The sequence below is a fragment of the Lithobates pipiens genome, unplaced genomic scaffold (genome assembly GCF_037356315.1).
Source record: "Lithobates pipiens isolate NorthernLeopardFrog02 unplaced genomic scaffold, aLitPip1_a1.2 Scaffold_8, whole genome shotgun sequence".
Lineage (NCBI taxonomy): Eukaryota > Metazoa > Chordata > Amphibia > Anura > Ranidae > Lithobates > Lithobates pipiens.
The window spans coordinates 325,889,637-325,915,473 of record NW_027507903.1 but is presented as its reverse complement, the minus strand read 5'-3'; the positions used below and the strand labels follow the sequence as shown (position 1 = coordinate 325,915,473).

Genomic DNA, 25,837 nt, shown 5'->3' with positions numbered 1-25,837 from the left:
TTGATGCCACGAGCCAGTGTATGTATCACACCTTGACACAAATACCTGTTTAAAGAAAAACGAATGGTTTTCCCGCAGTTTTAGATGCTTGTTTTAAATATTTTTTTTATGAATTTGTATATAAAAGCTTTTTTATTCACAAACATTTAATAATGAGTGTACTAATGGCAGAGAATTGTGGATTTTCTACAAGGAGGTAAACATAGAATCTGTTTACTTTATGACTGATTGAACAAACCTTGTGCAAAGCAGGTGCAGAAGAGGATGTGTATAAAATGTAGCTTGAACTACTGAGCTCCATAAACAAGCATTTTCGTTCTTTTTTGTTTTTAAATGCGGTTAGAATAGTTCTTACTGACACAGAGCAACTTCTGATCTCCAAAATTTAAACCCTGTGTACTGGGCAGCTGACAGGTGTATAGACTTCTATGTAATCTGTCTTTAGGCTATAATATAAAAACTGTGATAAGCAAGAAGATATTCTCCCAGCAGGGCATGATTTAAAATATTCATCTATATTTCAATAAATCTCATTTACAATATAATATTTTACAATGGTTGAATTAGGTTCAGTCAACCAGTGCCAATCTGTATTTGTTTTTTAGCACAAGCATAATTTACAGTGCTTTACAGAGTACATTAAATGTAAACCTAATCAGTTCTTGTGCCTATCCCAATTTCGATAAGAACTCATTAAAGTTGAACTCAAGTTAAATACACAATTTAAATAAGTATGGGAGCTCTGTTATCTGCCAAATTATTTCTCATCTCTGTCCATCTATTCTTGAGATTTATATAGCCCCTCACACAGCACAGCTGGGTGGATGAGACCACTCACAGTTAAAGAACTCTGTTGTGTACTCTCTCCATCCCCAGCCTTCTGACTGGACAGTGAAACAGCAAAAGCAAACTAATATGGTCATCCCTACCTGCACACCTTCTATACGCATTTTCCCAAACATATCAGAATGCAGCATACCTTATTGATTTTAGTGCTGCCCCTCCCTCTGCTGCATAGGGGACTGCAACATACCAGTTCAAATTCAGGTACTTACACTTGATTTAGAAAATACATTTAATGATTTATGAATGAATACAAAAGCTACATTAAAGTAAAACTAGAGGCAATTTAAAAAAAAATTGAGAAAGGAAGGATTATAACTCCTCTTTCTTTGCCGTGTCCGATTGGGGAGCATTCCCTCCCTGCCTGTCTATAAACCAAAACAGAATGTGAATGGAAATCCTTCCAAACTGAAGGCATCCCTGGTTGTCACCAGAACAATGGTGTCCCCATTGGAAGATTTACCATTGGTTACTATTCTGGGGACAACCCAAAATTTGGGTTTTTCTTTCACTATTACTTTTGATGCTAACTGTAAACAAGACGAATAGGAAGGGTGAAACTCCCCAATTAAGGTACAGACTGCAATAAAAACCTGACCTGTGTTCTAATCCCTCTTCACTCTATCCAAAACAAAATAACAAAAAAAAAAATATATAGGTTTTGCCTTTAGTTATAATTTAAATTTGTGACTTTTACATTTGTTTGGAATTCCACTTTAACGTGCGAGTATATTTTAGGGCATGCAAAGATTCTTAGTAAACATGACAAGGACAGAGGGTGGCACCCTACAATCAATGCAATGTAGTAGTCGAGACATGCTGTAATAAGCAGCAAGGAGAAACGAAAGTCTGCTACATTGGTTCCAAGTATTTTCCAGCAATCAGGAATACTAGCCATAGAAAAAGGAACAATCCTTTCATTTTTCATGTCATATTAACGAAAATACACAAATCAGTAGAGCACAATATTGTTGCGAATGAAAACTCACAAAGTATCATGGCACAAGGCAGATCCCTATTGAAACAGGTAGTAATGTTATCAAAAAGTTAAATTGAAAACACTTAGCCTGCTGGGTGGACAATATGTGGCAAAGCATGACCAGCAGAAATTGCCTTCAATGCTAAACTTGTGACATGCCTATCTCAAAAAATAAAAATAAAAGCAGATGCCGTGCTTAATTCATGTTCCTTCTTCGTTGAAAAAAGTTTTGGGCTACAAATTCAGGTCAGCGGCCTCCCTGCACCTAGATTTGCAATCTAATGTATACATTTCCTACTGCTGAAGCAAATTAATCCTAAAAACAATTAGAACTTTCATTGTTAAAAAACCCCAATAACAAAAGACCCCTCTAAGTCATCCTATGTTTAAAGCCGAACTATGTGCAAAAAAAAACGTGTGTGCTAAAGTGGCTGCATGTATAATTCACCTTAATGCGCAGTCCATTTTTTGTAGCGTCCATTGCAGATGCTTGCAATCAGCCCTAAAATCCAGGAATTAGCCAGCAGCAGGCACTTGTAATGGAGATTTCTTGTCATGGAGACTGGCCACTGTACCTCAGCGACCACTTGTTTTGTGCAGGCAAGATGTACAGTATATGGATGTCAGAGCTGCCTGAGCAGGGAGGTCCCAGTCAGAGCAACAGTCAGTCTTTTCTCCACCTGTCCCACTACACTTATCAGTAGTGTGTGGAGGCTTCATCAGCTCTGCAGGGTTGCACTGATGCCTCCACATACTGCTGACAGTCAATTACTGGAGAAGGGCAGAGGGGTTGAAGTAGCACACTATATCCTTTCCAATATTTCTAGTGTTGTTGCATAATTATAGTAAATAATTCCTTTTTTCAACATGTAGGGAATTTGGTGAAAATGTGCCAGTGCTCCTGATGCAATTTACCTGCACAGCAAAGGGGGTTAACATGAGAGGAAGCATACCTAGTGCTGCCAAATATTCAAATATGAGCAGTTTAAAAAAATAAGCAATTGCAATTACTTTGCAGACTTGTAAGTGCCACCTGGAGAAATTGAATCAGTTCAGGAGAAACATTTCTACTGTGCCTTGCTCCACTGAAATCTTCAAAAACTGCCAAATGTCAAACAGTGAAAAAAATTTCTGCCTTGCTCCAAGGAATCCTCCATACACTGCTTGCAACTGTCACACTGTGGCATACATGGCCACACATGGGTCAGTTTTTTTATTTAAACCAACAGGTTGAAAGAAAAAAAAAAAACCTGACCGATTCCCCCATTCACATATTCAATGTGGATGCAGGAATTCTCCCCGCTGTGTCATTGTATTTTGAGAGCGGAGAGAATCCCCCACTATCAGAACGCACACATTGACCCCGATCGAACAAGAAGATACTGACAGGGTGGTTAAACAGAAGTTTATCCTTTGACTTGATTGACCACAGTGGCCACACATGCTGAACCAGACGCATTTCATTTCCTGTATGGTCAGGGTGAAAATATGTATACATAACATTTCATACTCCTGATTTGTGTCTGCTGTAGCATGTACTCGTATGAAAAAGGATCCTGTTCTCTTTGCATTGTGTGAAATCCCTGGTGTTCCTGACAGGCTCTCTGCTTTACTATTAAAACTGACCACACTAAACATGAGAACACAGTGTGGTCAGTTCTCTAGCTGTGATGGCAACTCAGCCTGCCCTCCTCCAATGATCAGAATTGTCCTGACAACCCCCTGATAAAAAATGTTATCTCTATACACGATGCTTTGCCCTTAATTTGTATTCAAAACGGAATGGGTTGTTTTACAATGTGATTGTTTACAATCACTTGAAGACAATGGGGGTTATTTACTAAAGGAAAATCCACTTTGCACTGCAAGTGCACTTGAAAGTAAGTCACTGTAGATCGGTGGGTATGCAAGGAAAATAAAACAGCATTTTAGCTTGCACATGATTGGATGATAAAATCAGCTTCCACTCATTTCAGATCTACCCCTTAGATTTGGAGCGACTGCACTTGCAATACAAAGTGGATTTACCTTTCGTAAATAACCCCCAATGTCTAGTGCAGTGATGACAAACTTTGGCACACCAGATGTTTTGGAACTACATTTCCCATGATCCTCATGCACTCTGCAGTGTAGTTGAGCATTATGGGAAATGTAGTTCCAAAACATCTGGGGTGCCAAGGTTCACAATCACTGGTCTAGTGTATTGTATAGGATAGTATGTAGCTTGCTTTGAAACAGTTTTTCAGTAATTACCAGGCAATCAATCCTTTTTTATTAGGAGAAGTACAGCCAACGCGATTTTGGGTGTACTTCTCCTATGGACCACAGTTTGTTCTGCACTCCTGTGACCTGTTTTCACCCACTGTCATCTGACGTCACAGAGCGGGTCCAGGCTCTGAACATATCCTGACCATATGGCCTGGACTGGCAGTTGGCTCTGCCACTCAGTGAGCCGCAGGGAGACTGAGCGAGCCGCTGCCACCCACCCCGCCCACAGCCCAGCGCTGGATGGGGGGCAGAGCAAAGAGCCAGTGACAGACATTCACCAGCTCTCTGCAGACAGAACTGAATGATCAGAAGTCTTTAATCGCTCAGTTCTCGGTCTTGGAGGCAGCGGAAGACAGCTTCAGCCATCTAGTGCAGCCTCTCCTGAGACATCTTCCCAAACTCTCTAAAACATGCGCTAGCCAACCCCATACTTAAAAAGCCCTCACTGGACCCCACCAATCTTAACAACCTATGACCCATCTACTTACGCGCTTCTCCTCCAAACTTCTTGAAAGACTGGTCTACAACCGACTGAGCGGCCATCTGACCATGAATAAACTTCTTGATCCCAATCAGTCTGGATTTCGCCCTCAACACTCCATGCTCTCCTTAAACTCACAAATGACCTACTAATGGATAAAACAGACACTATTCTGTACTACTTCTCCTGGACCTCTCTGCTGCCTTTGAAACAGTGGACCACCCCCTCCTTCTCAAAAAACTCCACTCCTTTGGTCTCTGCGACTGTACGCTTCACTGGTTCTCATCCTACCCATCCCACTGCTTCTTCATTGTCACTTACAACTTTACCTCCTCTCAATTTCTCCGTCAGGGTCCCCCAAGGTATTGTTCTTGGACCTCCCCCTTTCTCAATCTACACCACCTCCCTGAGTCTGTTGATTGCCTCCCATGGCTTTCAATATCATCTTTACGCTGATGACATCCAAATATATCTCTCCATCCCCCAGCTCTCTCCATCTGTCTAACGCCTCACCAACTTACTAGCAGACAAAGCCTGGCTGTCACATCACTTCCGCAAACTCAACCCATCCAAAACTGAGCTCATATTTCCTCCCCCAGGTGCCACTTCCGCTGATTTCTCTGTCAATATCAATGGCTCAACTATCAACTTGTCCACCCACGCCAAGGTCCTAGGTGTAATCCTGGACTCCCAACTAACCTTTCGGCACCACATCCTATCGCTATCCAAAATTTGCCGCCTCAGCCTCTGCAACATCTCCAAGATAGGCCCCTTCCTAACCAATGTTCACCACAAAACTTCTAATCCACTCCCTGGTCATCTCTCGCCTCGACTACTGCAACACCCTCCTCAATGGCTTACCTCTAAAGATCTATCCTCACTTCAGTCCACCATGAACGCCGATGCCAGGCTCATCTACCTCACAAACCGCTCAGGGTCTGCTATACCCCCCTGCCAATCCCTCCATTGGCTGCCACTTAATCAACAAATTCAAATCAAGATACTACAATAACTTACAAAGCCATCCACAAGCTGGCCCCCAGCTACATCACTAACCTAGTATCAAAATACCGACCCTAAATCGTTCTTTGCTCCGCCCAAGACCTCCTACTCGCTAACTCACTTGTCATCTCAACCCATGCTCGTCTTCAGGACTTCTCCAGAGCCTCTCCCATCCTCTGGAATGCTCTACCCCAATCTGCCTGACTTCCTCCTACTATGTCCACTTTCAGATGATCCCTGAAAACGCATCTCTTCAGAGAAGCCCATCTGGCCCTCACCGAACAACTGTACATTTATTTTCTCCATAAGCACATCCCCCACAGTTATTACCTCTTGAAACTCTCGACCTTCCCTCTTAGACTGTAATCTCTAAGAAGCAGGGCACCCTGATTCTTACTGTATTAAAGTATTTTATTTGTACTGTCTACACTCAAGTTGTAAAGCACTGCGTAAACTGTTGTCGCTATATAAATCCTGCATAATAATAATAATAATAATAATAATAATAATCTAGGTATGACTTTTTTTTTTTTTTTTTTTTTAAGTCATGCTTCTCTTTGTTACATGCCCCTTCCTCTACTGAACATTTTGAAAATTGATTTGGAGCAGAGCAGAAGGATTAAAAGACACTGCACCCTACTGACTTCACTTATCAGTGAAGCAGGGCTGAGAGGGAAGACTTCACATTGCTGAAAACTGAAGCTTCATCCACGTCACAGATCGATTCCCAGCAGAGTGGGAGATTTAGGGCAGCAACAAGAGTTAGGCTGGCCATAGATGGATCGAAATTCTGCCAGTTTAGCGAAGACCGGCTGAATTTAGATCCATTTGTGGCCATACCTTTTCCACAAAACAATTTGCAGCCAATAGTCTGCAGCTACTGATCAGTGTATTCTGGAAATGGAGAGTCCTGCTGTCAGAATCCAATGTTCCAGCATTCCTCTATCCACCTGAATGGTGTGAATGGAGGAATGCATGGGGGGGGATGATGTTTAGTCATGAGCAATTTCAAAAACACTACAAATTACAACTACACTACAGCAACAACACATTAGAGCTCCTGCTCATTTATAAAGCCCAGAACTGCTGGTATGCATATTTTGCCAACGGGAGTAGCAAAAGCAGTGTGCCTCCCTCTCTGCCTTTACCCACTCAACTGTTCGCTGCACAGTACACTCCCAAAATCTATGTCACTGCATGAACCTGGAGAGCTCTTGGGAGAATGCCTACCTGTACAGAAACATAATTAGGGAGTGCTTCAGACTGCTACCTTAGCTGGCATTGTGAAGAATATTCAGGACTCAGTGATGACAGAGGATTTCGTTAAAAAAAAAAAGTAAAAATTATAGTACAAAATTATTCCAAAAAAGGTCATGCTCAGCACATGGAGAGGAGTAAAAAAATAAAATAAAAAATAAAAAATAGATGTTATACTTACCTGTTCTGTACAAGGATATTGCACAGAGTGGTGGCACCTCCTCTTTTTTCAGTCCCCCACTGATGCTCTCTGCTCCTCCTTCCTGCATGTGCCCCCTCAGCAAGCGGACGGTCCACCAATGCAGGCCTTTCCCAAGCTGAGCTGTGTACGACCATAGGCACCTTGGTCACGCCACCCGGTCCCTCCTCACATGATTTGACTGACAGCAGCATGAGCCTATAGCTCCCTCTGCTCTCAGTGTTTCCTGGAACAGTGCTGGATTGTGAGAAGTGTTTAGGGAAAGGGAGGAAGGAAGTGTTAATGGGGCGTGCAATTTTCCCAGATTTTTGAATGGCACAGAACAGAATTATTTGCCCTAAAAACAAAAGGCCATGTTTGAGGTACCGGTTTCCCTTTTGACCTGCTGGATGTGAAGAGTTAGAAGTGAGCACTGATGAAATGGATATTAGTCATTCAAGTAATTAAAATACAAAATAAGTTGAAATGCATGAAATACCTTGGTTAGTGCGTTAAGTCCTAGAGCTGTGGCAACAGCACCTGTGGTGGCAGAAACATAAGCTGTTCCCAGTTGGCTAAAACAACAAGAAGTAGAAGTGTTTGCATGGGCATGGAAAAGCATTACATGAAATAATGAAAGGTAAGTGGAAATTTAGTGCGTTTAGGAACGGATCTACAATGCTTCCAAAACACATGCTCTGTATATAGCAGGTCAGTATTGGGTATCTTTATAGTTATTAAACCTTATATAGCGCTTCAGTATTGAAATTGACAATTTTAAATAACATATCGTGATATTTGCTACTCAGTCGTTTTATAAACACGATGGTTCCTTTAAGTTTAACCTCGATTTTGGATGTATAAAAGGGTCCTCTCTTATGACACTCCTTCTGTACTTCCTACTGAACTCCTGTAAACTTGTCAAAAGGGAACATGAAGGCAGCCATTACTGAACACTTCAAAATACCAGTTGCCAGCTATTATGTGGACCTGGATCTGGCTTAAAAATTTTGAGTCACTTACCAGAAATAAGTACCCAAAACAGGAAGGTTATGCCGCGTACACACGAGCGGACTGTATGGCGTACTTAGTCCGTCATACAATGCGACGGACAGTCCGTTATACTTTCGACTGAACGGACTTGACCACACACGGATACACAAACAGTCCGTCGAAAGCTTGCGCGATGACGTGTACAGCACGTACGACGGGACTAGAAATAGGAAGTCCAATACACAGCAAAGCACCCTTCCGCCGTGTAAATCCTTTCTGGGCATGCGCCATTCTTAGTCCGTCGAACTAGCCTACTGACGAGCTGATTGTCCGCTGAAACCAAAGTACGACGGACAGAATTTCGAAAAATCCGAAATACTTAGTACGCCAGACTGCACGCTGAAGAAGTCCGCTGAAGCCCACACAAGAGCGGACTGTCCGCTGAAATGTGTTTCGACGGACTAAGTACGCCATACAGTCCGCCCGTGTGTACGCGGCATTAGCCTAAAGCGGGAGGTTGTACTCTACACACTTGATCCAGGACAGTGGAAAGCATTAAAGGCATGACAGCTAGACAGTTGGTGTAGTTGTAGGGATCAGGAATGGCACCACACATGTTCTTTTCATGACTGATTGCTTTAATGACTGGGATACTCCTATAAGGTGTCAGGGAACAGATCTGTGGCTCCACAGTAGCATTTTTTTTTTTGTCAGCCCAGCCAAGTGAACTTGCAAGAACATAAAAATGTGTCCTCTTCCAGGGACATTCCTGCAGTCCCATGAACAGGCTGATAGACATTTCCACAATGAAAGTTCTAAAGTGGAGCACACTGGGTTCAGCTGATGGACACATGGCTAGCTAACAATTTAGTACCAAGTATCCATTCATAATACAAATTCGTCATGGATCAGAAAGATTATGGATCCACTGTTCATAGTTGGTTTTTTGTTTTTTATGGAGAAAGGGGACTAACTGCAAATTAAAAGACTTCAAAGGCTAAGTGTACACAGGTGTTATGACTAAATCTGAGCCATTAGAAAGCCATTTTTTTTATTTTTTGTGGCAGGACAAAAGGCTATGCTTTGCAAACACACACACACAATAGGTTTGTGGTACGCTTCCACTAATTTGAATGGAAGCGTTTGGCAAGTTTTAATGCCTGCTAAACGTTGCTGGAAAAACCAAAATTTACTTACTAGTGTATACTAGACCATTTGCTATTCATATAAAGAACAGGCATTTGCCTTGGAAAGTTTTATTAATGCAAAGTTAATAATTTTTTATGCCTCTGTGAACAATGCCTAACTACAAGGACTTTGGGTACTCATTAGAATGGGTAGGAAAAGGTCAAACTGTAAAATTAAGTCATAAAGCATTAACTACACATCAAGAGAATTGCCCTCTGAAACCAGCATAGTGCAAACGTGACCCTAGGTCACTAATTTTACTCCAAAACATGGCAAGATTCCAAAGTCATATTGGCATAGTTATAGCAGTGTGAACTGAGGATGCTGGCACAAAGCCTCATACAATACACTGTCCTACCTTCCGGTGATGGGAGCATCTCCACTCCTATTTGTATAGTTAACAATGGCATTAAAAGACTGGTTAATCCACTGCCAAAAGATCACGGCTGGCGTTGTTCTAAAAATAGAAAAAAAGCATTTACAGGCTTTGTTCATAGTGCTTAGAGGCAGCAGTCAGAACTACTAAAACATGAACATCTGGGCTCTGGCTCTATTTCTATATGGAGACTCCTCTGACAGAAGAACACACATACTGACTGCCTTCATTTCATCTCATCTCTTAAAGCAGAAAATGTCATGTTAAAACTTGAACTTCATACTTAAATATGTTACATATGTCAAAATGCATTTAATGAACATGGACATATTCTAATGGTTAAAATTGCACTAACTGCTACATATTACCAGAGAAATTAATGATTTGCAACAAAGCACAAAAAGCTCATTATGTAAAAGATCAGGTATGAAATACATAAAAGCAATCTTTTTTGATCTAGTGTACCTAAAAAGGCTCCAGTTAAAGTCTGTTGATCATAATACCAAAGCTTTTGTATATTTGTGTGGGGCTAAAGTAGCAAGTCCTCACCTACTTTGGAGTCTCACCCCTACTTCTACAATGGGTAATGCAACTCTGGTTGCATTCTCCATAACCCATAATAAAACCCTTGAAGCTGCAATGTCAGACCTGGGAGCTCAAAATTAATATGCATGACAGAATCCCTCGTCATAGGCTTGATATAAGCTACCCGCACCTGCTGTCACTAAGATATTTAGTAGCAGCATGCTTTTTGTATCACCTGTCATGATGCGGTTAAAAAACAAACAAAAATTAGTCACTACTATAAGGCTTCATTCTCACGAGGCGGATCCGCTGCCTTGGAGTCCGCCTGCTCAGTGGGAGATCTCTCCGTTGATCTCTGCTGAGCCGGCGGATGACAGGTCCATCCCTGCTCACTGAGCATGGAGGGGCTTGTCAAGCGCCACTAGTTACTATGGAGAGATCGGACAAAAATGGACAGCATGTCTATTTTCATCAGATCTCACCTGATCCGATCCCCCAGGGATGAATGCAAACGTAGGGCCATCCGTCTGATTTTAGCGGATCAGACTGGGTTGGATGTCAGCAGACATGTCACCGCTGACATCCGTCGCTCCATAGACTAGCATAGAGTGCCCATTCAGGTCCGCCGTCAAAACTGACAAGCGGCCTGAACGGTCTGACAGTGTGAAAGGGGCCTAAGGAGTTAATGTATACTATGAAAGGGTTATAAGATGATAATGTATATATCATATACAGTATCTCACAAAAATGAATACACCCCTCACATTTTTGTAAATATCTTTTCATGTGACAACACTGAAGAAATTAAACTTTGCTACAATGTAAAGTAGTGAGTGTACAGCTTGTACAAGTGTAAATTTGCTGTCTCCTCAAAACAATGGCCCGTACACACAATCTGAAATCAGACGAAAAATACAGATTTTGACGCGATCGTGCGATAATTGGATAGTTAGTACAGAGCTTTCGAGAGCCAATCACCACAGTTCATCAAAGCATGAAAATTTTCCCTGTACGATACCAGATCATATGATTTTCGTTTAGTCAGTACAGTTGTCATCTGAAAATACAATACAAAAACACTACAACACATGAGATCACTTTTCTGTCGTACAAGAATTTTCTTGACTTTAGTAACCTATTCAATTTCTACTTGCGACTAGTAGTCGAAAAAAGGTCGGACGATCTGTCATCTGATTTTCGCATTGAAAATGTCCAAATTGGGCCCAAAGTGTCAATATTCTGTATGGCCACCATTATTTTCCATCACTGCCTTAACCTTCTTGTGCATGGAGTTCACCAAAGCGTCACAGGTTGCCACTGGAGTCCTCTTCCACTCCTCCATGACAACATCACAGAGCTCATTGGAGGATGCCCCACAGATCCTCAATAGGGTTTAGGTCTGGAGACATGCTCGACCAGTACATCACCTTTACCCTCAGAGCTTCTTTAGCAAGGCAGTGGTCGTCTTGGAGGTGTCCGAAAAATAGTAATAAGATGGCGCAAAAATCAATCACCGTCCAAAAACCTCTATAATAAAAAACGGGGGGGGGGGGAGAAAATGGGATCAAGGGAAATAATAAAAAAAAAAATATATATATATATATATATATATATATATATACACACACATGCACAAAAAAGCACAGATAATGTCCACAGAGTTCCTTAGGTATGGTCCATAAAAGTTCAAACTCCTAACACCAGTGGCAGCAACTGTCTTGAGAGGAGAAGCACAACTCTCTAGGAAATATAATGTAGAAAAGACAAGTAGTACGCCAAACTAAGTGTAGTATATAAGGTAAATAATATTTAATCTGATAAAATCACACAGCCAAATGGCTGTTCACAAAATTACATTGTAGTCAGGCATAAAATGTAACGGAGGGGAGGGTAATCACAGCCACTTCTATCTGGAGGAGAAGAGATGATAAATAGCTGGAACGGCCATTAAAGATGTTCAGCAGCAGAGGCTTCAATGTAGCAGCCTAGGTTTTGTAGAAAACGCCACCTCGTGGATGTCCAGATGATGGCAATAGGCAGTATCAGTGCCTTCTAGCGTCCGGAGAGTCCGAGAACCAGAAGTGCGTTTCAGCGTAGACATAATTGCATGGTAAATGAGCTGAATTAATAGCCAGAATACAGAATAGGGATTAGATAGAAAAAAATTTATAATAGAAAAGATGAATAAAAAGGGGAAAAAAAGATTCAATTAAAATGAACAAAGAATAAAAAAAATAATATATATATATATATATATATATATATATATATATATATACACACATATATATACATACATACACACACACACACACACACACACACAAAAAATAAATATAGTAAAATAAAAAATAAAAAAAGATAAACAAGGGGAAATGTTTAGATGGATAAAAGATACTATAATCTAATGATGATAGTGAATTTTATATACGAAATGTATTGCTAAAGGAGACTGATAAAAAGTATTTCAATGTATTTTTGGGGGACAGGGTATGTATGGTAGAGTCATGCAGGTGTACAGTGTGTGTGTGTGTATGTGTGTATATATATATATATATATATATATATATATATATATATATATATATCTCACACACACACACAAGGAAAATGAGGGGAAAAAATGTATACATATACAAAATAATGATAACAGATAAAAATTAAGAATTAGTAATAAATAATGGAAAAAATTGGAAAAAGATAATATAAAATATATAGAATAGGAAAAAATAATAGTGATAAATTAGTAGTAAGAACAGAAAATAGAAAAGAAAATGAATAGTAATGATAATAATAGATACTAAACCATTGAAAAATAATAAATAGTATGAGTAAAAGTAAGCAATATATACACACACACATGCTGAACTCCATAAAAAATATATATATGAATCTGTATGCACATGCGACAAGCCCATAATATGTAGAAAGAGGAAAACACTGAAAAAGATGACAATATTATGAATATTATCACAATATAGAGGGGCTATGGGGGCGTGCCAGCAAGTACGCTCCGAATGGATCTATAGTTCATAGGGACATGTATATATGGGAAATGTGTGAAGGAAAAAAATTATATATAGATAGATAGGAATCTACCATCTAAAAGTACCTCAAGATCTAGATTACCGTATTCATTTCCATCTCTTCGTTTAGGCCATGGGGGGACATCGTATTCAAAGAATATATCCAATATGTCTCCTGTTGACAAAGACGCTTAAACCTCTCAGCTGGGGTGAATTTGTCCGGAATTGATTCAATTATCCAGACATTGAGGTCTGTGATGTTCTTATGATGGTATGCAGCAAAGTATCGGGCGACACTGAACTTAGGGTTACCTGCTTGAACGGCGCGGCGATGATCGCCGAACCTAGCCCTTAGGGCCCCGACGGTTCTGCCTACATACAGGAGGCCACACGGGCACGAAATGCAGTACACCACAAATGAAGTGGAACAATTAAAGGAGGAGCTTAAGGTGTAGGTTTTTCCATTAGTCATAAACGATTTTTTACCATGGGTAACATGCGCACACGTGAGTGATTTTTTTACACTGAAACATGCCTAAGAGTGGAATTCATGTGAGTGGTTTCAGGATGCCATCTTTGTGAGAAAGATGAGGTTTAATTTTACTAGGCGCGATCTTGCTCTTAATGTTTGGGGCCCTGCGGTAGGCGAACTTGGGGTCATCAGATATGCACTGAGACAGGTGTGGGTCTTGTTTAAGAATAGACCAATGTTTTTTGAAGATTGACTCCATTTTTCTGTAGCTTGAATTGTATTGTGTAATAAATCTAGTGATAGGTGCTGTACTGTTTTTTGGGGGAAGGTAGATTTTCATTTTTGTGCATAGTACAGGCCTCATTTATAAGTTTGGGTGGGTAGCCCTTCTCCAGAAATTTTTATTGCAGTGTAGTACTTAGAGAAATATAATCATCCAGTCTGGTACAGTTGCGTCTTAGTCTGTAAAATTGGCTTTTTGGCACACCGTTTATCCATCTCGGGTGGTGACAGCTGGAACAATGCAGGAATGAATTTCCTGCTGTCGGTTTGGTTTAATTTTTGGCTATGATGGTGTTGTCGAAATGAGATAATTCCAGGTCCAGGAAGGATAATGAGTCGGGATCCGTAACAGAGGTAAAAGATAAACCAAAATCATTATTATTGCAATAGGCCACAAACTCGTTAACCAAGCTTTTGGGGCCATCCCAAATGACAATAATGTCATCAATGTATCGGTCATAGAAGACCAGGTGCGCAGCAAAGGGGTTGTCCTTCCCTACAAACCTGGCCTCCCATAGCCCCATGGCCAAGTTGGCATAGCTGGGGGCAAAATTTGCCCCCCTTGCTGTGCCTTGTTTTTGCAAGTAAAAAAACACCATCGAATGTAAAATAATTATGCTCTAGACAGAAGCGGGTAGCCGAAAGAATAAATTCAAATTTGTTGTGTATTAAGAGAGGGGTCCTTGTCTAGAAAATAAGCTACCACCTGGAGGCCCACCGTATGGGGTATCGAGGTGTATAGGGAGCATACATCTAGAGACACCCACCTGTATGTCGGCTCCCAAGTGTATGGTTTTAGCAAATCTATCAAATGGGTCCCATCTCGGATGAAGGATGGGAGACCCTGAGGCAGGGGTTGAAGAAAATGGTCTATATAGAGTGAATAACTAGTAGTAATGCTATCCATGGAGGCTACTATAGGACGACCTGGCGGGTTATTGGTGTCTGTGTATTTTTGGTAGATGGTATAGATATGGTATTTGAAAAAAAGGTTTCTGAAAGAAGGCAGCCTCAGTTTTATTAAGTATGCTTTCGGCAAGGGCGCATGCAATTAGGATATTGGATTCCTCTATGAATCTGATTTCAATTTTTCGTAGGTATTACTATCAGAGAGTAGGCGGAGTGCTTCCATCATATATTTAGCCTTATTTTGTATTACTATACCTCCGCCTTTATCTGCTGGTTTTATAACGATATCTTGGTCATCACTCAGCGACCTTAGGGCTTGATATTCCAGATAACTGAGAGGGCCTGGACGATTCAGATTTACAGAGATTTTGGAGTTCAGAAAAAACAACTTGGTAAAAGGTAGATAAATATGGACCTTTTGATTGGGTGGGGTTAAAAATCGATTTGGGCTCTAAAGTGGTATGCATTATGGGGGGGGGGGGGGGGGGGAGTATGTTGGGAGTATTGAGACCATACGAGAAGGTCATCGTCTACATCTGAACTCCAAAGATCACACAGATCCTGGAGTGCCTGTTGTTCAGCAGAAGTGTCAGTGTGGTTGACTGGTTCTTCGGGAACTGTACTGGAGGTAGTATTGGATTTCATGTTATAGTGTCTCTTTAGAGTTAGGTTGCGAATTAGTTTATTGAGGGCTTTAAATATAGTAAAGGAATTAGGATGTGTGGTTGGAGCAAAATTTAGGCCTCTGGATAACAATGAGATTTCGTATGTATTTAGGTTTAATGAGGATAAATTATAGATCTTTATAGTTCCCGAAGTTTGTCCGGGCGGGATGGGTCGGGATTTTTGTTTCCCCCCTCTCCTTCCTCTTCTACGCGTTTTCTTTTTGATGTCATTGATGAGGGGCTGAGAGGGGGGATCTGAACTAAAAAATAATCTGGGATCGAGGTTAAAGGACCTCCAAAAATAACAGGAGATATGTTGGAGGAAGTGGTTTCTATAGAAGGACATGCAGCTGGAGCCATAGTAGGTTCAACATTAACCACCAATTCAGTGGGTGCGAGATTAGGATCAACCGGAACTATTGGCTTGGTAACCAGAGGTACGTTAGGTGGTGAGACTGGGGTAGATTTGCCTTTACCTTTAGAGGATGGACCATTTTTAATCCCTTTATGGGGAGGACCCCCAGGTTTTAGGAGCCTGGGGAGGGAGGTGGATAAGGGCAGTGCTGGTGCTGTGGGGGGGAGGTTTAGTAGAATTGAGTTCAGGGAGGTTGTTATCTGAATAATTATTTCTAGTGGGCTTAGCGTTGTAAATTGGGAATGAGAGGGGGAGGGGGAAGTATGGGTGGTTTTCCCATTCCATTTAAAGACTATTGTTGGTATAGTCATCAATATCCCCTCTGAATTTTCCTAGTTTTCCTTGTATCATTGTGTCTTCACTTTTCTTAGTGTTAATTTTGAACACCTTTAGCCATTCACTGGGTACAGAAGAATAGGTCGAATATAGCTGGGAAATATTATTGGCAATCTTATTACAGAGAATGTGGTTTCTTTGTTCTCTGACTGATAAGGATCCGAATCCATTTCTGGGTACAGAACTCGGCAATCCCCTCCCACTCTATGCACAAGTCTGAGTCAAGAAAGGAACAACTTTTTAGGACCCGGAGTCCCCGAGGTGAAATTTTAGTTTGAAAATACTGTTTCAGAAAGAAACAGTCCCACCATTGTTGATTGGCAGATTTTGTTAAATCTTCTATTCTTTTCATTCAAATAATTTTAATTTTTTTTTATTTTTTTATTACTATTATTTTTCATTATTATTATTTTTTACATTATTTTTTTACATTCTATATATATATTTTTATTTATTCTTTGCTTGTTCATTTTAATTGAATCTTTTTCCCCTTTTTATTCATCTTTTCCATTATATCCCTATTCTGTATTCTGGCTATTAATTCAGCTCATTTACCATGCAATTATGTCTATTTATCAATCTGCTGTGTGAAACATTCCTACTCTATATAAATGCTTCCCCTGCTGCTCCGGCCTTTAGAACTGAGGAAACAATGGATATTGTGACACGCGTCTTCTGATTGGCCGGCACGTCACTTCCGGTATACGGAGCTTGCGCTCCACGCTGAAACGCACTTCCGGTTCCGGTTCTCCGGACGCTAGAAGGCACTGATACTGCCTATTGCCATCATCTGGACATCCACGAGGCTGCGTTTTCTACAAAACCTAGGCTGCTACATTGAAGCCTCTGCTGCTGAACATCTTTAATGGCCGTTCCAGCTATTTATCATCTCTAAATAAAGTAAAGAGTCCTGCGCAAATCGTGCCACTGAAAAAATTGATAATGTATATAAAAAATATAGAAACAGTCAATAAAAAAGTCAAAATTCACACACCGATGAGTGAAGATATATAGTGAAAAAAAAAATTTATTAAACAATAACCTAGACTCTCACATTTCAAAGTTAAAAATAACACAGATAGATCCCCATGAAGAAGTCACGTGGTATGACGTAACGCGTAGGGAGTGGCCGTAGGACAAACCGGAAGTAGCGCAAGACTGGCGGAAGATGCCAGATCTCCATCTTCCTCTATCTGTGTTATTTTTAACTTTGAAATGTGAGAGTCTAGGTTATTGTTTAATAAATTGTATCTACTTTATTTGAACCACTACACGATTGGAGTCCCCTCTCTCTCTCCCCTTCCCCCTCTCCTCTGTGTTCTTTTTAAGCTCCATACGACGGAAATAGAAGCTTTTATCTGCAGTACAACATCTAAGAGCTGGAAATGGCCCTCTAGTGGCAGAAGTATATATTACATGCTTTATCCGCAATTCCTTGGTAGCTGTATACAGAGAAGCAAAGGAGAAGTTTTTGGGGTTATTTTCATTTGCTTGCCCATTTCATCTTGAGGTGAGAGTTCTGAGAGCCTGGATTTGTGAATTTTGAAACATTTGGTCCCGTTCTCTCGTTTTTTTCACTATATATCTTCACTCATCGGTGTGTGAATTTTGACTTTTTTATTGACTGTTTCTATATTTTTTATATTTTTATATACATTATCAATTTTTTCAGTGGCACGATTTGCGCAGGACTCTTTACTTTATTTATTTGATGTGATAGTTTGTGTTTACCATTTTGTCCCGCTGCAATTTTGCATTATCTAGTAGCGCTTGCACTTTTGTATCACTTCACTGTTTATTTTATATATATTTTTTCATTGGTATATTCTCTATTTTTTACACGTATTTAGATATATTTTCACTTTTAGCACTTAGTGGCGCGAGGGTCCATTTTTACATATTTATCATCTCTGCTCCTCCGGATAGAAGTGGCTGCAATTACCCTCCCCTCCGTGACATTTTATGCCTGACTACAATGTCATTTTGTGAGTAGCCATTTGGCTGTGTGATTTTATCAGATTAAATATCATTTACCTTATATACTACACTTAGTTTGGCGCACTTCTTGTCTTTTCTACGTCTTGGAGGTGTGTTTGGGGTCGTTATGTTGGAATAATGTCCTGCAGCCCAGTCTCCAAAGGGAGGGGATCATGCTCTGCTTCGGTATGTCACAGTACATGTTGGCATTCATGGTTCCCTCAATGAACTGTAGCTCCCAAGTGCCGGCACCACTCATGCAGCCCCAGACCATGACACTCCCACCACCATGCTTGACTGTAGGCAAGACACGCTTGTCTTTGTACTCCTCAGCTGGTTGCAGCCACACACGCTTGACATTATCTGAACCAAATAAGTTCATCTTGGGCTCATCAGACATGGTTCCAGTAATGTCCTTAGTCTCCATGTCTTCAAACAATTTGCGGGATTTCTTGTCTCATCTTTAGAAGAGCCTTCCTCCTGGGACGACAGCCATGCAGACCAATTTGATGCAGTGTGCGGCGTATGGGCATATGGTCTGAGCAATGACAGGCTGACCCTCACTCCTTCAACCTCTACAGCAATGCTGGTAGCACTCATACGTCTATTTCCCAAAGGCAACCTCTGGATATGACAGGGAGCACGTGCACTCAACTTCTTTGGTTGACCATGACGAGGCCTGTCCTATAAACCCCTGTATGGTCTTAGCCACAGTGCTGCAGCTCAGTTTCAGGGTCTTGGCAATCTTCTTATAGCCTAGGCCATCTTTATGTATAGCAACAGGTTTGGTTTGTGTATATGGGACAGTATTTTTCTTTTTTTTGGTTGAATTAGAAGGACTTGTCTTTTTTCAACCCAACTGTGTAATAATTCTTTTTTTCAGCTCCTCAGAGTTCTTTACCGTGAGGTGCCATGTTGAACTTCCAGTGACCAGTATGAGAGAGTGAGAGCCATAACACCAAATTTAACCACTTGCCGACTGCCGCATGCCGATGTACATCCCTACTTTGGGGATGGATATCATTGTGGCAGCAGCTAGCTGCCATAACCCCCCTATCCCTGTGTTAGGCTGCGATCCAGTGCCCTCTGCCGCTTACCGGAGCCGTCGGCAGCGGCGGAGGCGATCGCGTGTGTCTCCTTGCTAGGTATGGAGACGAGTGGAAGATGACCCCCACCCGTCTCCATATCATAGCTGGACAGAAGCGACGTCAAAACGTCACTTCCGCCCATACTTCTTAAAAGACCCTTTTTTTTTTATGTCGTTTTTGAAAATGACAAAATTTATTTATTTTTTGCATTGAAGTCCAAATATGAGATCTGAGGACTTTTTGACCCCGATCTCATATTTAAGAGGACCTGTCATGCTTTTTTCTATTACAAGGGATGTTTACATTCCTTGTAATAGGAATATAAGTGAAATTTTTTTTTGACAGTGTATAAATTAAAAAAAAAAAAAAAAAAGGGTAAAATAAGAAAGAACATTTTTTTTTTTTTTAAATGTGCCCCGTCCCGCCAAGCTCGCGTGCAGAAGCAAATGCATACGCAAGTAGCACCCGCATATAAAAACGGTTTAAAACCACACGAGAGGTATCGCCACGAGCCGAAGAGTGAGAGCAATAATTCTAGCCCTAGACCTCCTCTAACGCAAAACATGCAACCGGTAGAATTTTTTAAATGTCACCTATGGAGCCTCCACTCCAGACAGGACATGATGGCAGACAGGACAGGTGAAGGATAAAGTCTAGAAGTGGAGGCCTGGATGGATGGATAAGTAAAATCACAGTATCCGGCTCAGTAGGTTAGGAGTATCACCTGGCAAAGGGGACAAGGAAGCGAAAATTGCAGGCACTGTAGATTGCAGTAAAGGCACAGGATACACATGGGGATGCACAGGGGTCTGGTAATAAGGCAGCTGGTAAGTGGTGTCCTAGGTTAGTGGCATCTTCAGTCACCTCTGCGTCTGTGAGCAATACCATAGCGGTCATTCAGCCATGCCATGGCCTCTTTGGGACTGGTGTAGAAGTGAGCCTTACAATCACGAATGATGCGCCGTGTGGCAGAGAAGAGCATGGCATAGGACAGGCCTTCTGTACGCAAGCGGGATTTCACTGCAGAGAAGATTTCCTGGTGTTGAACTTCAGCAGAAAGGTCAGGACAGAGAGATAGTGTTACCATCGTATCTAAGCGGGCCTTTTTCTTGTGCAAGGCGGAGAATGGCAACTTTATCCTGGAAGTTAAGGATGCGAGCAATAATGGAACATGGTGGGGCACCCTCTGGAGGGGGGTTAGGAGGGGTGCGGTGCGTGCGCTCTATAACATGAGAGAATGAGGGTGCATCTGTACAAAAAATGTCCCGCAGCCAGGAATAAAGAAATTTTGCAGGACGGGGGCCCTCCGGGTGTTCTGGGAATCCTACAAATCTGAGATTGTTCCTGCGAGAACGGTTTTCCAAATCATCGATTTTGCTGCAAAAGTGCCGCCATCTCGCTAGTAGTATTACGCATAGTAACTGACAGGGGATGCACAGTGTCTGCCAGGGTACTAATTCGTTCCTCATCGTCTCTGGTTCTATCATGGACGTTCTGGACATTCTGTTTTAATAATGAAAAGTCCATGCGGATAGAGGCTATCTGGGTAGAGAGGGAGGCCTTGAAATCCTGAATAGCCAGTATAATGGTGGACAGTGTGGGCTCAGCAGGGGAAGAATCCACAGCCTAGGAGTCCTGTGACAGCATGGGGTCCGTTTGTGTGTGAAAGATGTCAGGTATTGAAGCACTCTACCCTGTAGCAGAGCTCCGGTCAGCAGAGGAGGAGGCCTGCAGCTTGTCAGCTTGCGCTGCACATGTCCCGGTGCCATCTTGCCTCTTGAACCGTGCCAGTTGTTACGCCATGGATGGGGGCCAGGGCGGCCCGTATTTCCCCATGTCAGCCAGCCTGATAGATGCCCACCACTGTGGGGAACAGATCAGTGCCTTCAGCAAGGAGCTAGGACCAAAGATAAGGTAAGCATGGTAGTTGAGAGCTGCAGCTGAGAGTCTATATGACTGCTCTCTCCACCATCCAGCCACACCCCCCCCCCCCCCAACATCTATTCTACTAACATGCATATCAGTCTGGATGTCGCAACACTTTCTCAAACTAATACAATCAATCCAAAACAGAGCTCATATTTCCTCCCCTATGTGCCCCGTTCCCTGATTCTGTCCTGATTGATGGTACAACTGTTAACCTGTCCCTGCATGTCAAGATTCTAGGTGTAATACCGTACTCTGAACTCTCAGTCCACATCCAATTACTGTCCAAATCTGGCCTGCTCAACTTCTGCAAGATCTCCAAAATGGACTCCTAAACCAATGACACCACAGAGCTTCTAAGTTCACACTCTGGTTATCTCTTGCCTCGACTACTGCAACTCCCTGGATTACCTTTACATAGGCTATTCCCCCTTCAGTCCATCTTCAATACTGCTGATAAACTTAACCACCTTATCAACAGCTCGGCATCCTCTACCCCTCTCTGCACTGGCATCCACTCATCTATTGAATAAAATTCAAAATACTAACAACGCCATCCACAACTCTGGGTGCCTCCAGCTACATCACCAACCTAGTCTCAAAAAAACAATAATTTTATTCTTCCTTCCAAGACCTCTTTCTCTCTAGCATCCTTGTCACCTCCTCCCATGTTAGTCTCCAGTACTTCTGAGCCTCTCCCACCCTAACTCTCAACTCCAATCTGTTCAACTATCCCCTATGTCCACTTTTAGGCAATCTCAGAAGCCCATCCTGCCTCCCCTTAGCAACTGTAATGGTATCTTCTCCTTCAGCTCACCTCCTCACAGTTCTTACCCTTTGTAAGCTCTAACGAGTGGGATGCTCGGATCTGGGAGTCAGGCAACCAGAAACTCAAAGAGTATGCCAAAAACACAACCTCTGTGCGTAGTTGATGTGTTTTATATTTATTTCAATGGGGAGCTATGTTTTTGGTGCAGTTTTGAAAAGCGCACCAAAAAACACAACAAGCAGAAACGCAACTGAAACAACCAATTGGTGTGAAGAGTTCCATAGGATTTAAAGGGATGCATTTTTCTTTCGAAAAATGATCAGTGTGAATACAATGTTACCCCACACTGTGGCCTATATTCTCACGTTTTCAATAAATCCTGAATAATCTGTTCCGATGTCTAAAATCTTCATAACATCACATTTTTTTAGTAAGCGGAAAGTCTGTCCTGCATGAATTAGTACAGAAACTAATCAAACAATGACAAAGAATGAAAAAGTAGCACACACTCCCTAGCATGAAAACTTTGGTAAAATAAAAATTACATAAAGTGGTTGTAAACCTCAGACAAAGCAAATACCTCTATAGTTTTATGGGCATATTAGAAGAGGAGTGTTTACAGGCCGAGAAAAAAAAATAAAAATAAAAACAGCACCAAAAAAAAGGGGCATTCAGGTGAGGTCCTAGTATTGGAGTTTTAATGCTTGATACACCTAAACACGTGTGCATTGTGTGGCTTTTACTGCTTTTTTTAAGCAGCATTTTTCCTGTCAGGAGTTCTGATGTTTAGAGGGGCTTATCAGATGCCCTGTGTGCATGAGGTTTGAAAGAAAAAAATCATCAGAAGTTAGAAAGGCTAATTAAATCCCCCAGTGGACCCAGTGCACATACACTATATTACCAAAAGTATTGGGACACCTGCCTGTACACGCACATGAACTTTAATGGCGTCCCAATCTTGGTCCGTAAGGTTCAATATTGAGTTGGCCTGCCCTTTGCGGCTATAACAGCTTCAACTCTTCTGGGGCCACAAGGTTTAGGAGTGTGTCTATGGGGGAGATTTGACCATTCTTCTAGAAGCGCATTTGTGAAGTCACTGATGTCTATGAGAAGGCCTGGCTTTTAGTCTCCACTTGAATTCATCCCAAAGATGTTCTATCGGATTGAGGTCAGGACTCTGTGCAGGCCAGTCAAGTTTCTCCACCCCAAACTTGCTCATCCATGTCTTTATGGACCTTGTTTATGCACTGGTGTGTGTTGGAACAGGAAGTTGCCATCCCCAAACTGTTCCCACAAAGTTGGGAGCATGAAATTGTCCAAAATGTCTTGGTTTGCTGACGCCTTAAGAATTCCCCTCACTGGAACTAAGGGGCCAAGCACAACCACTGAAAAAGAAAACAAACAAAAAATAAAAGAAGAGGAAGAGGAAAAGGGACTTTAGAGGTTGCCCCTATGATACCAAATAGGAAAGAAAAATTGTGTCATATTACAGTAAAAATATATACTAATTTATTTAAATCACATAATAAAAGGAAAAAAGCAACATGAACATGTCTGAAAAGTACACTGTCCCATGGAAGAAAACAGACTGGGAAGCTGTAACAGAGATTGCATGGATGACCTAGAGTCTGGTAACAGAGTAGCCCTAGAAGATCCCTTCTAGCTAGAAGCCAGTAATACGAAACTGCAATGTTAGCACCAGTGGATCAAGATCTGTTCTCTTCCATGAGACAGTATACCTTTCAGACATGTTCATGTTTCTTTTTTCCTTTATTATGCGTGTTTTAAATTATATATTTTTACGATAATATGAAACCATTTTTCTTTCCTATTTGGGATCATAGTGGCAACCTCCAGTCCTTTGAACTCATTTTTTATTTTATTTTTGCTCAATTATCATTGGATGTGGTGCCACGCTCTGCAATATGTCTCAAACCTTTTTTCGCCCCGAAAAACAACCCCACACTATAATCCCCCCTCCACCAAATGATTTGGACCAGTGCACAAAGCAAGATACATGAAGGCCTGGATGAGCGATTTTGGGGTGGAGGAACTTGACTAGCCTGACCTCAACTAGATAGAACACCTTTGGGATGAATTAGAGCAGATTCTGCAAGTCAGGCCTACTCGTCCACATCAGTGCCTGACCTCACAAATGTGCTTCTTGAAGAATGGTCAAATATTCCCATAAACACATTCTTAAACCTTGTGGACTGTCTTCCCAGAAGAGTTGAAGCAGAAGACTGGGATGCCACTAAAGTTCATGCAAGTGTAAAGGCAGGTGCCCCAATACTTGTGGTAATATAGCGTGGTCCTCATTAAAAATCAGTGTTCTGGTTTGGTTAGCAAAGGAGGCATGGCTACAGAATGGACAGGGGGCTGTAGGAGATTGCAAGCCCAGTCTTTAATTTGTACAATTGTCTCTATACTGACCCCTTCCCTCTGTGCAGTCAGTCAATCTTGTCTCCTTTGTTCAGTGTCATCGGATAACAGTATGGGGGATTTGCCAAATCTTTTTAACTTCTAATGGGACTACTTATTTAAATTTCTATAGGGGAACAGAAAATACATGTGTTTTGTGTCTTACCTATAAAAGGTCATCATGCAACCAGTGATGGTCATGTTCATTGGTACCTGAGCTGACATCCTTCCAATCAGAATCATCTTTTCACCAGTGTCAGGGTGAAAGGCAGAATCATATACATACTTGGCTCTCCACAATTCATCTTCAGTGAGCCCTGGCTGCACAATCCCATGCCTTGAAAAAAAAAAAAAAAACATTTATTGGCGTTAACATGAATCTTACTATTGTTTCTTAACCACTTACAGACCGGACCATTTTGCTGGTCAAAGACCAGACCACTTTTTGCGATTCGGCACTGCGTCGCTTTAACTGACAATTGCGCGGTCGTGCGACGTGGCTGCCCAACAAAATTGACGTCTTTTTTTTCCCCACAAATGGAGCTTTCTTTTGGTGGTATTTGATCACCCCTGCGGTTTTTATTTTTTGCGCTATAAACAAAAATAGAGCGACAATTTTGAAAAAAAAAAAAACACTTATTTTTTGTTATAAATATCCCCCAAAAATATATAAAAAAACATTTTTTTCCCTCAGTTTAGGCCGATACGTATTCTTCTACATATTTTTGGGAAAAATAAATAAATAAATAAATCGCAATAAGCGATTGATTGGATTGCGCAAAAGTTATAGCGTTTACAAAATAGGGATAGTTTTATGGCATTTTTATAAATTTTTTTTTTTTTTTTTTACTAGTAATGGCGGCGATCAGCGATTTTTTATTGTGACTGCGACATTATGGCAGACACATCGGACATTTTTGACACATTTTTGGGACCATTGTCAGTTATACAGCAATCACTGCTATATAAATGCAGTGACTCCTGTGTAAATGACACTGGCAGTGAAGGGGTTAACCAGTGGGTGGCAGTGTAGGGGTTAAGTGTTCCTAGGGGTTAAGTGTTCCTAGGGGGGTTGGGCTTTCATTTAATGAACACTGATCTCTGCTCCAATCACATGGAACAGAGATCAGCGTCACTAGTTGCTAGGCAGAATGGAGAAATGCTGTTTACATTCAGCCATCTCGTGAGAGGATCGCTGGTATGCCCGCGGCGATCGAGTCCACAGGACCCGTGACCGGACTCACGCAGGGCGGCATTGAAGATTGGACATACCTGCCCGTGCCATTCTGCCGATGTACAATCGGTGTGCGCTGGTCGGGAACCGGTTAAAGAGCAAACACAAATATTATCTTTATTAATCAGAAAAGGTCACTTCCGGGAGAGGGAGAGAACTTGGTTTTTACTGGCCACACACAGACCCTGTACACAAGCGGCTAAGGGGGCAAGGCTTACAAGCTAGCC

The 25,837-nt window shown here is 41.5% G+C and overlaps 1 protein-coding gene across 3 annotated transcripts in view; it reads right to left on the bottom strand.

Annotated features, from left to right (window-relative positions):
* LOC143963337 (sideroflexin-1) overlaps nucleotides 1-25,837 on the bottom strand; it is a 120,457-nt gene that overhangs the window by 51,281 nt on the left and 43,339 nt on the right. For all 3 annotated transcript variants that reach the window (XM_077472946.1, XM_077472948.1, XM_077472947.1), the window contains 3 exons: nucleotides 24,543-24,713; nucleotides 9,548-9,646; nucleotides 7,508-7,583 (listed from right to left, as the gene is read on the bottom strand). In XM_077472946.1, coding sequence (XP_077329072.1) covers nucleotides 7,508-7,583; nucleotides 9,548-9,646; nucleotides 24,543-24,713 — 346 coding nt within the window. The remainder of the gene's footprint in view (nucleotides 1-7,507; nucleotides 7,584-9,547; nucleotides 9,647-24,542; nucleotides 24,714-25,837) is intronic.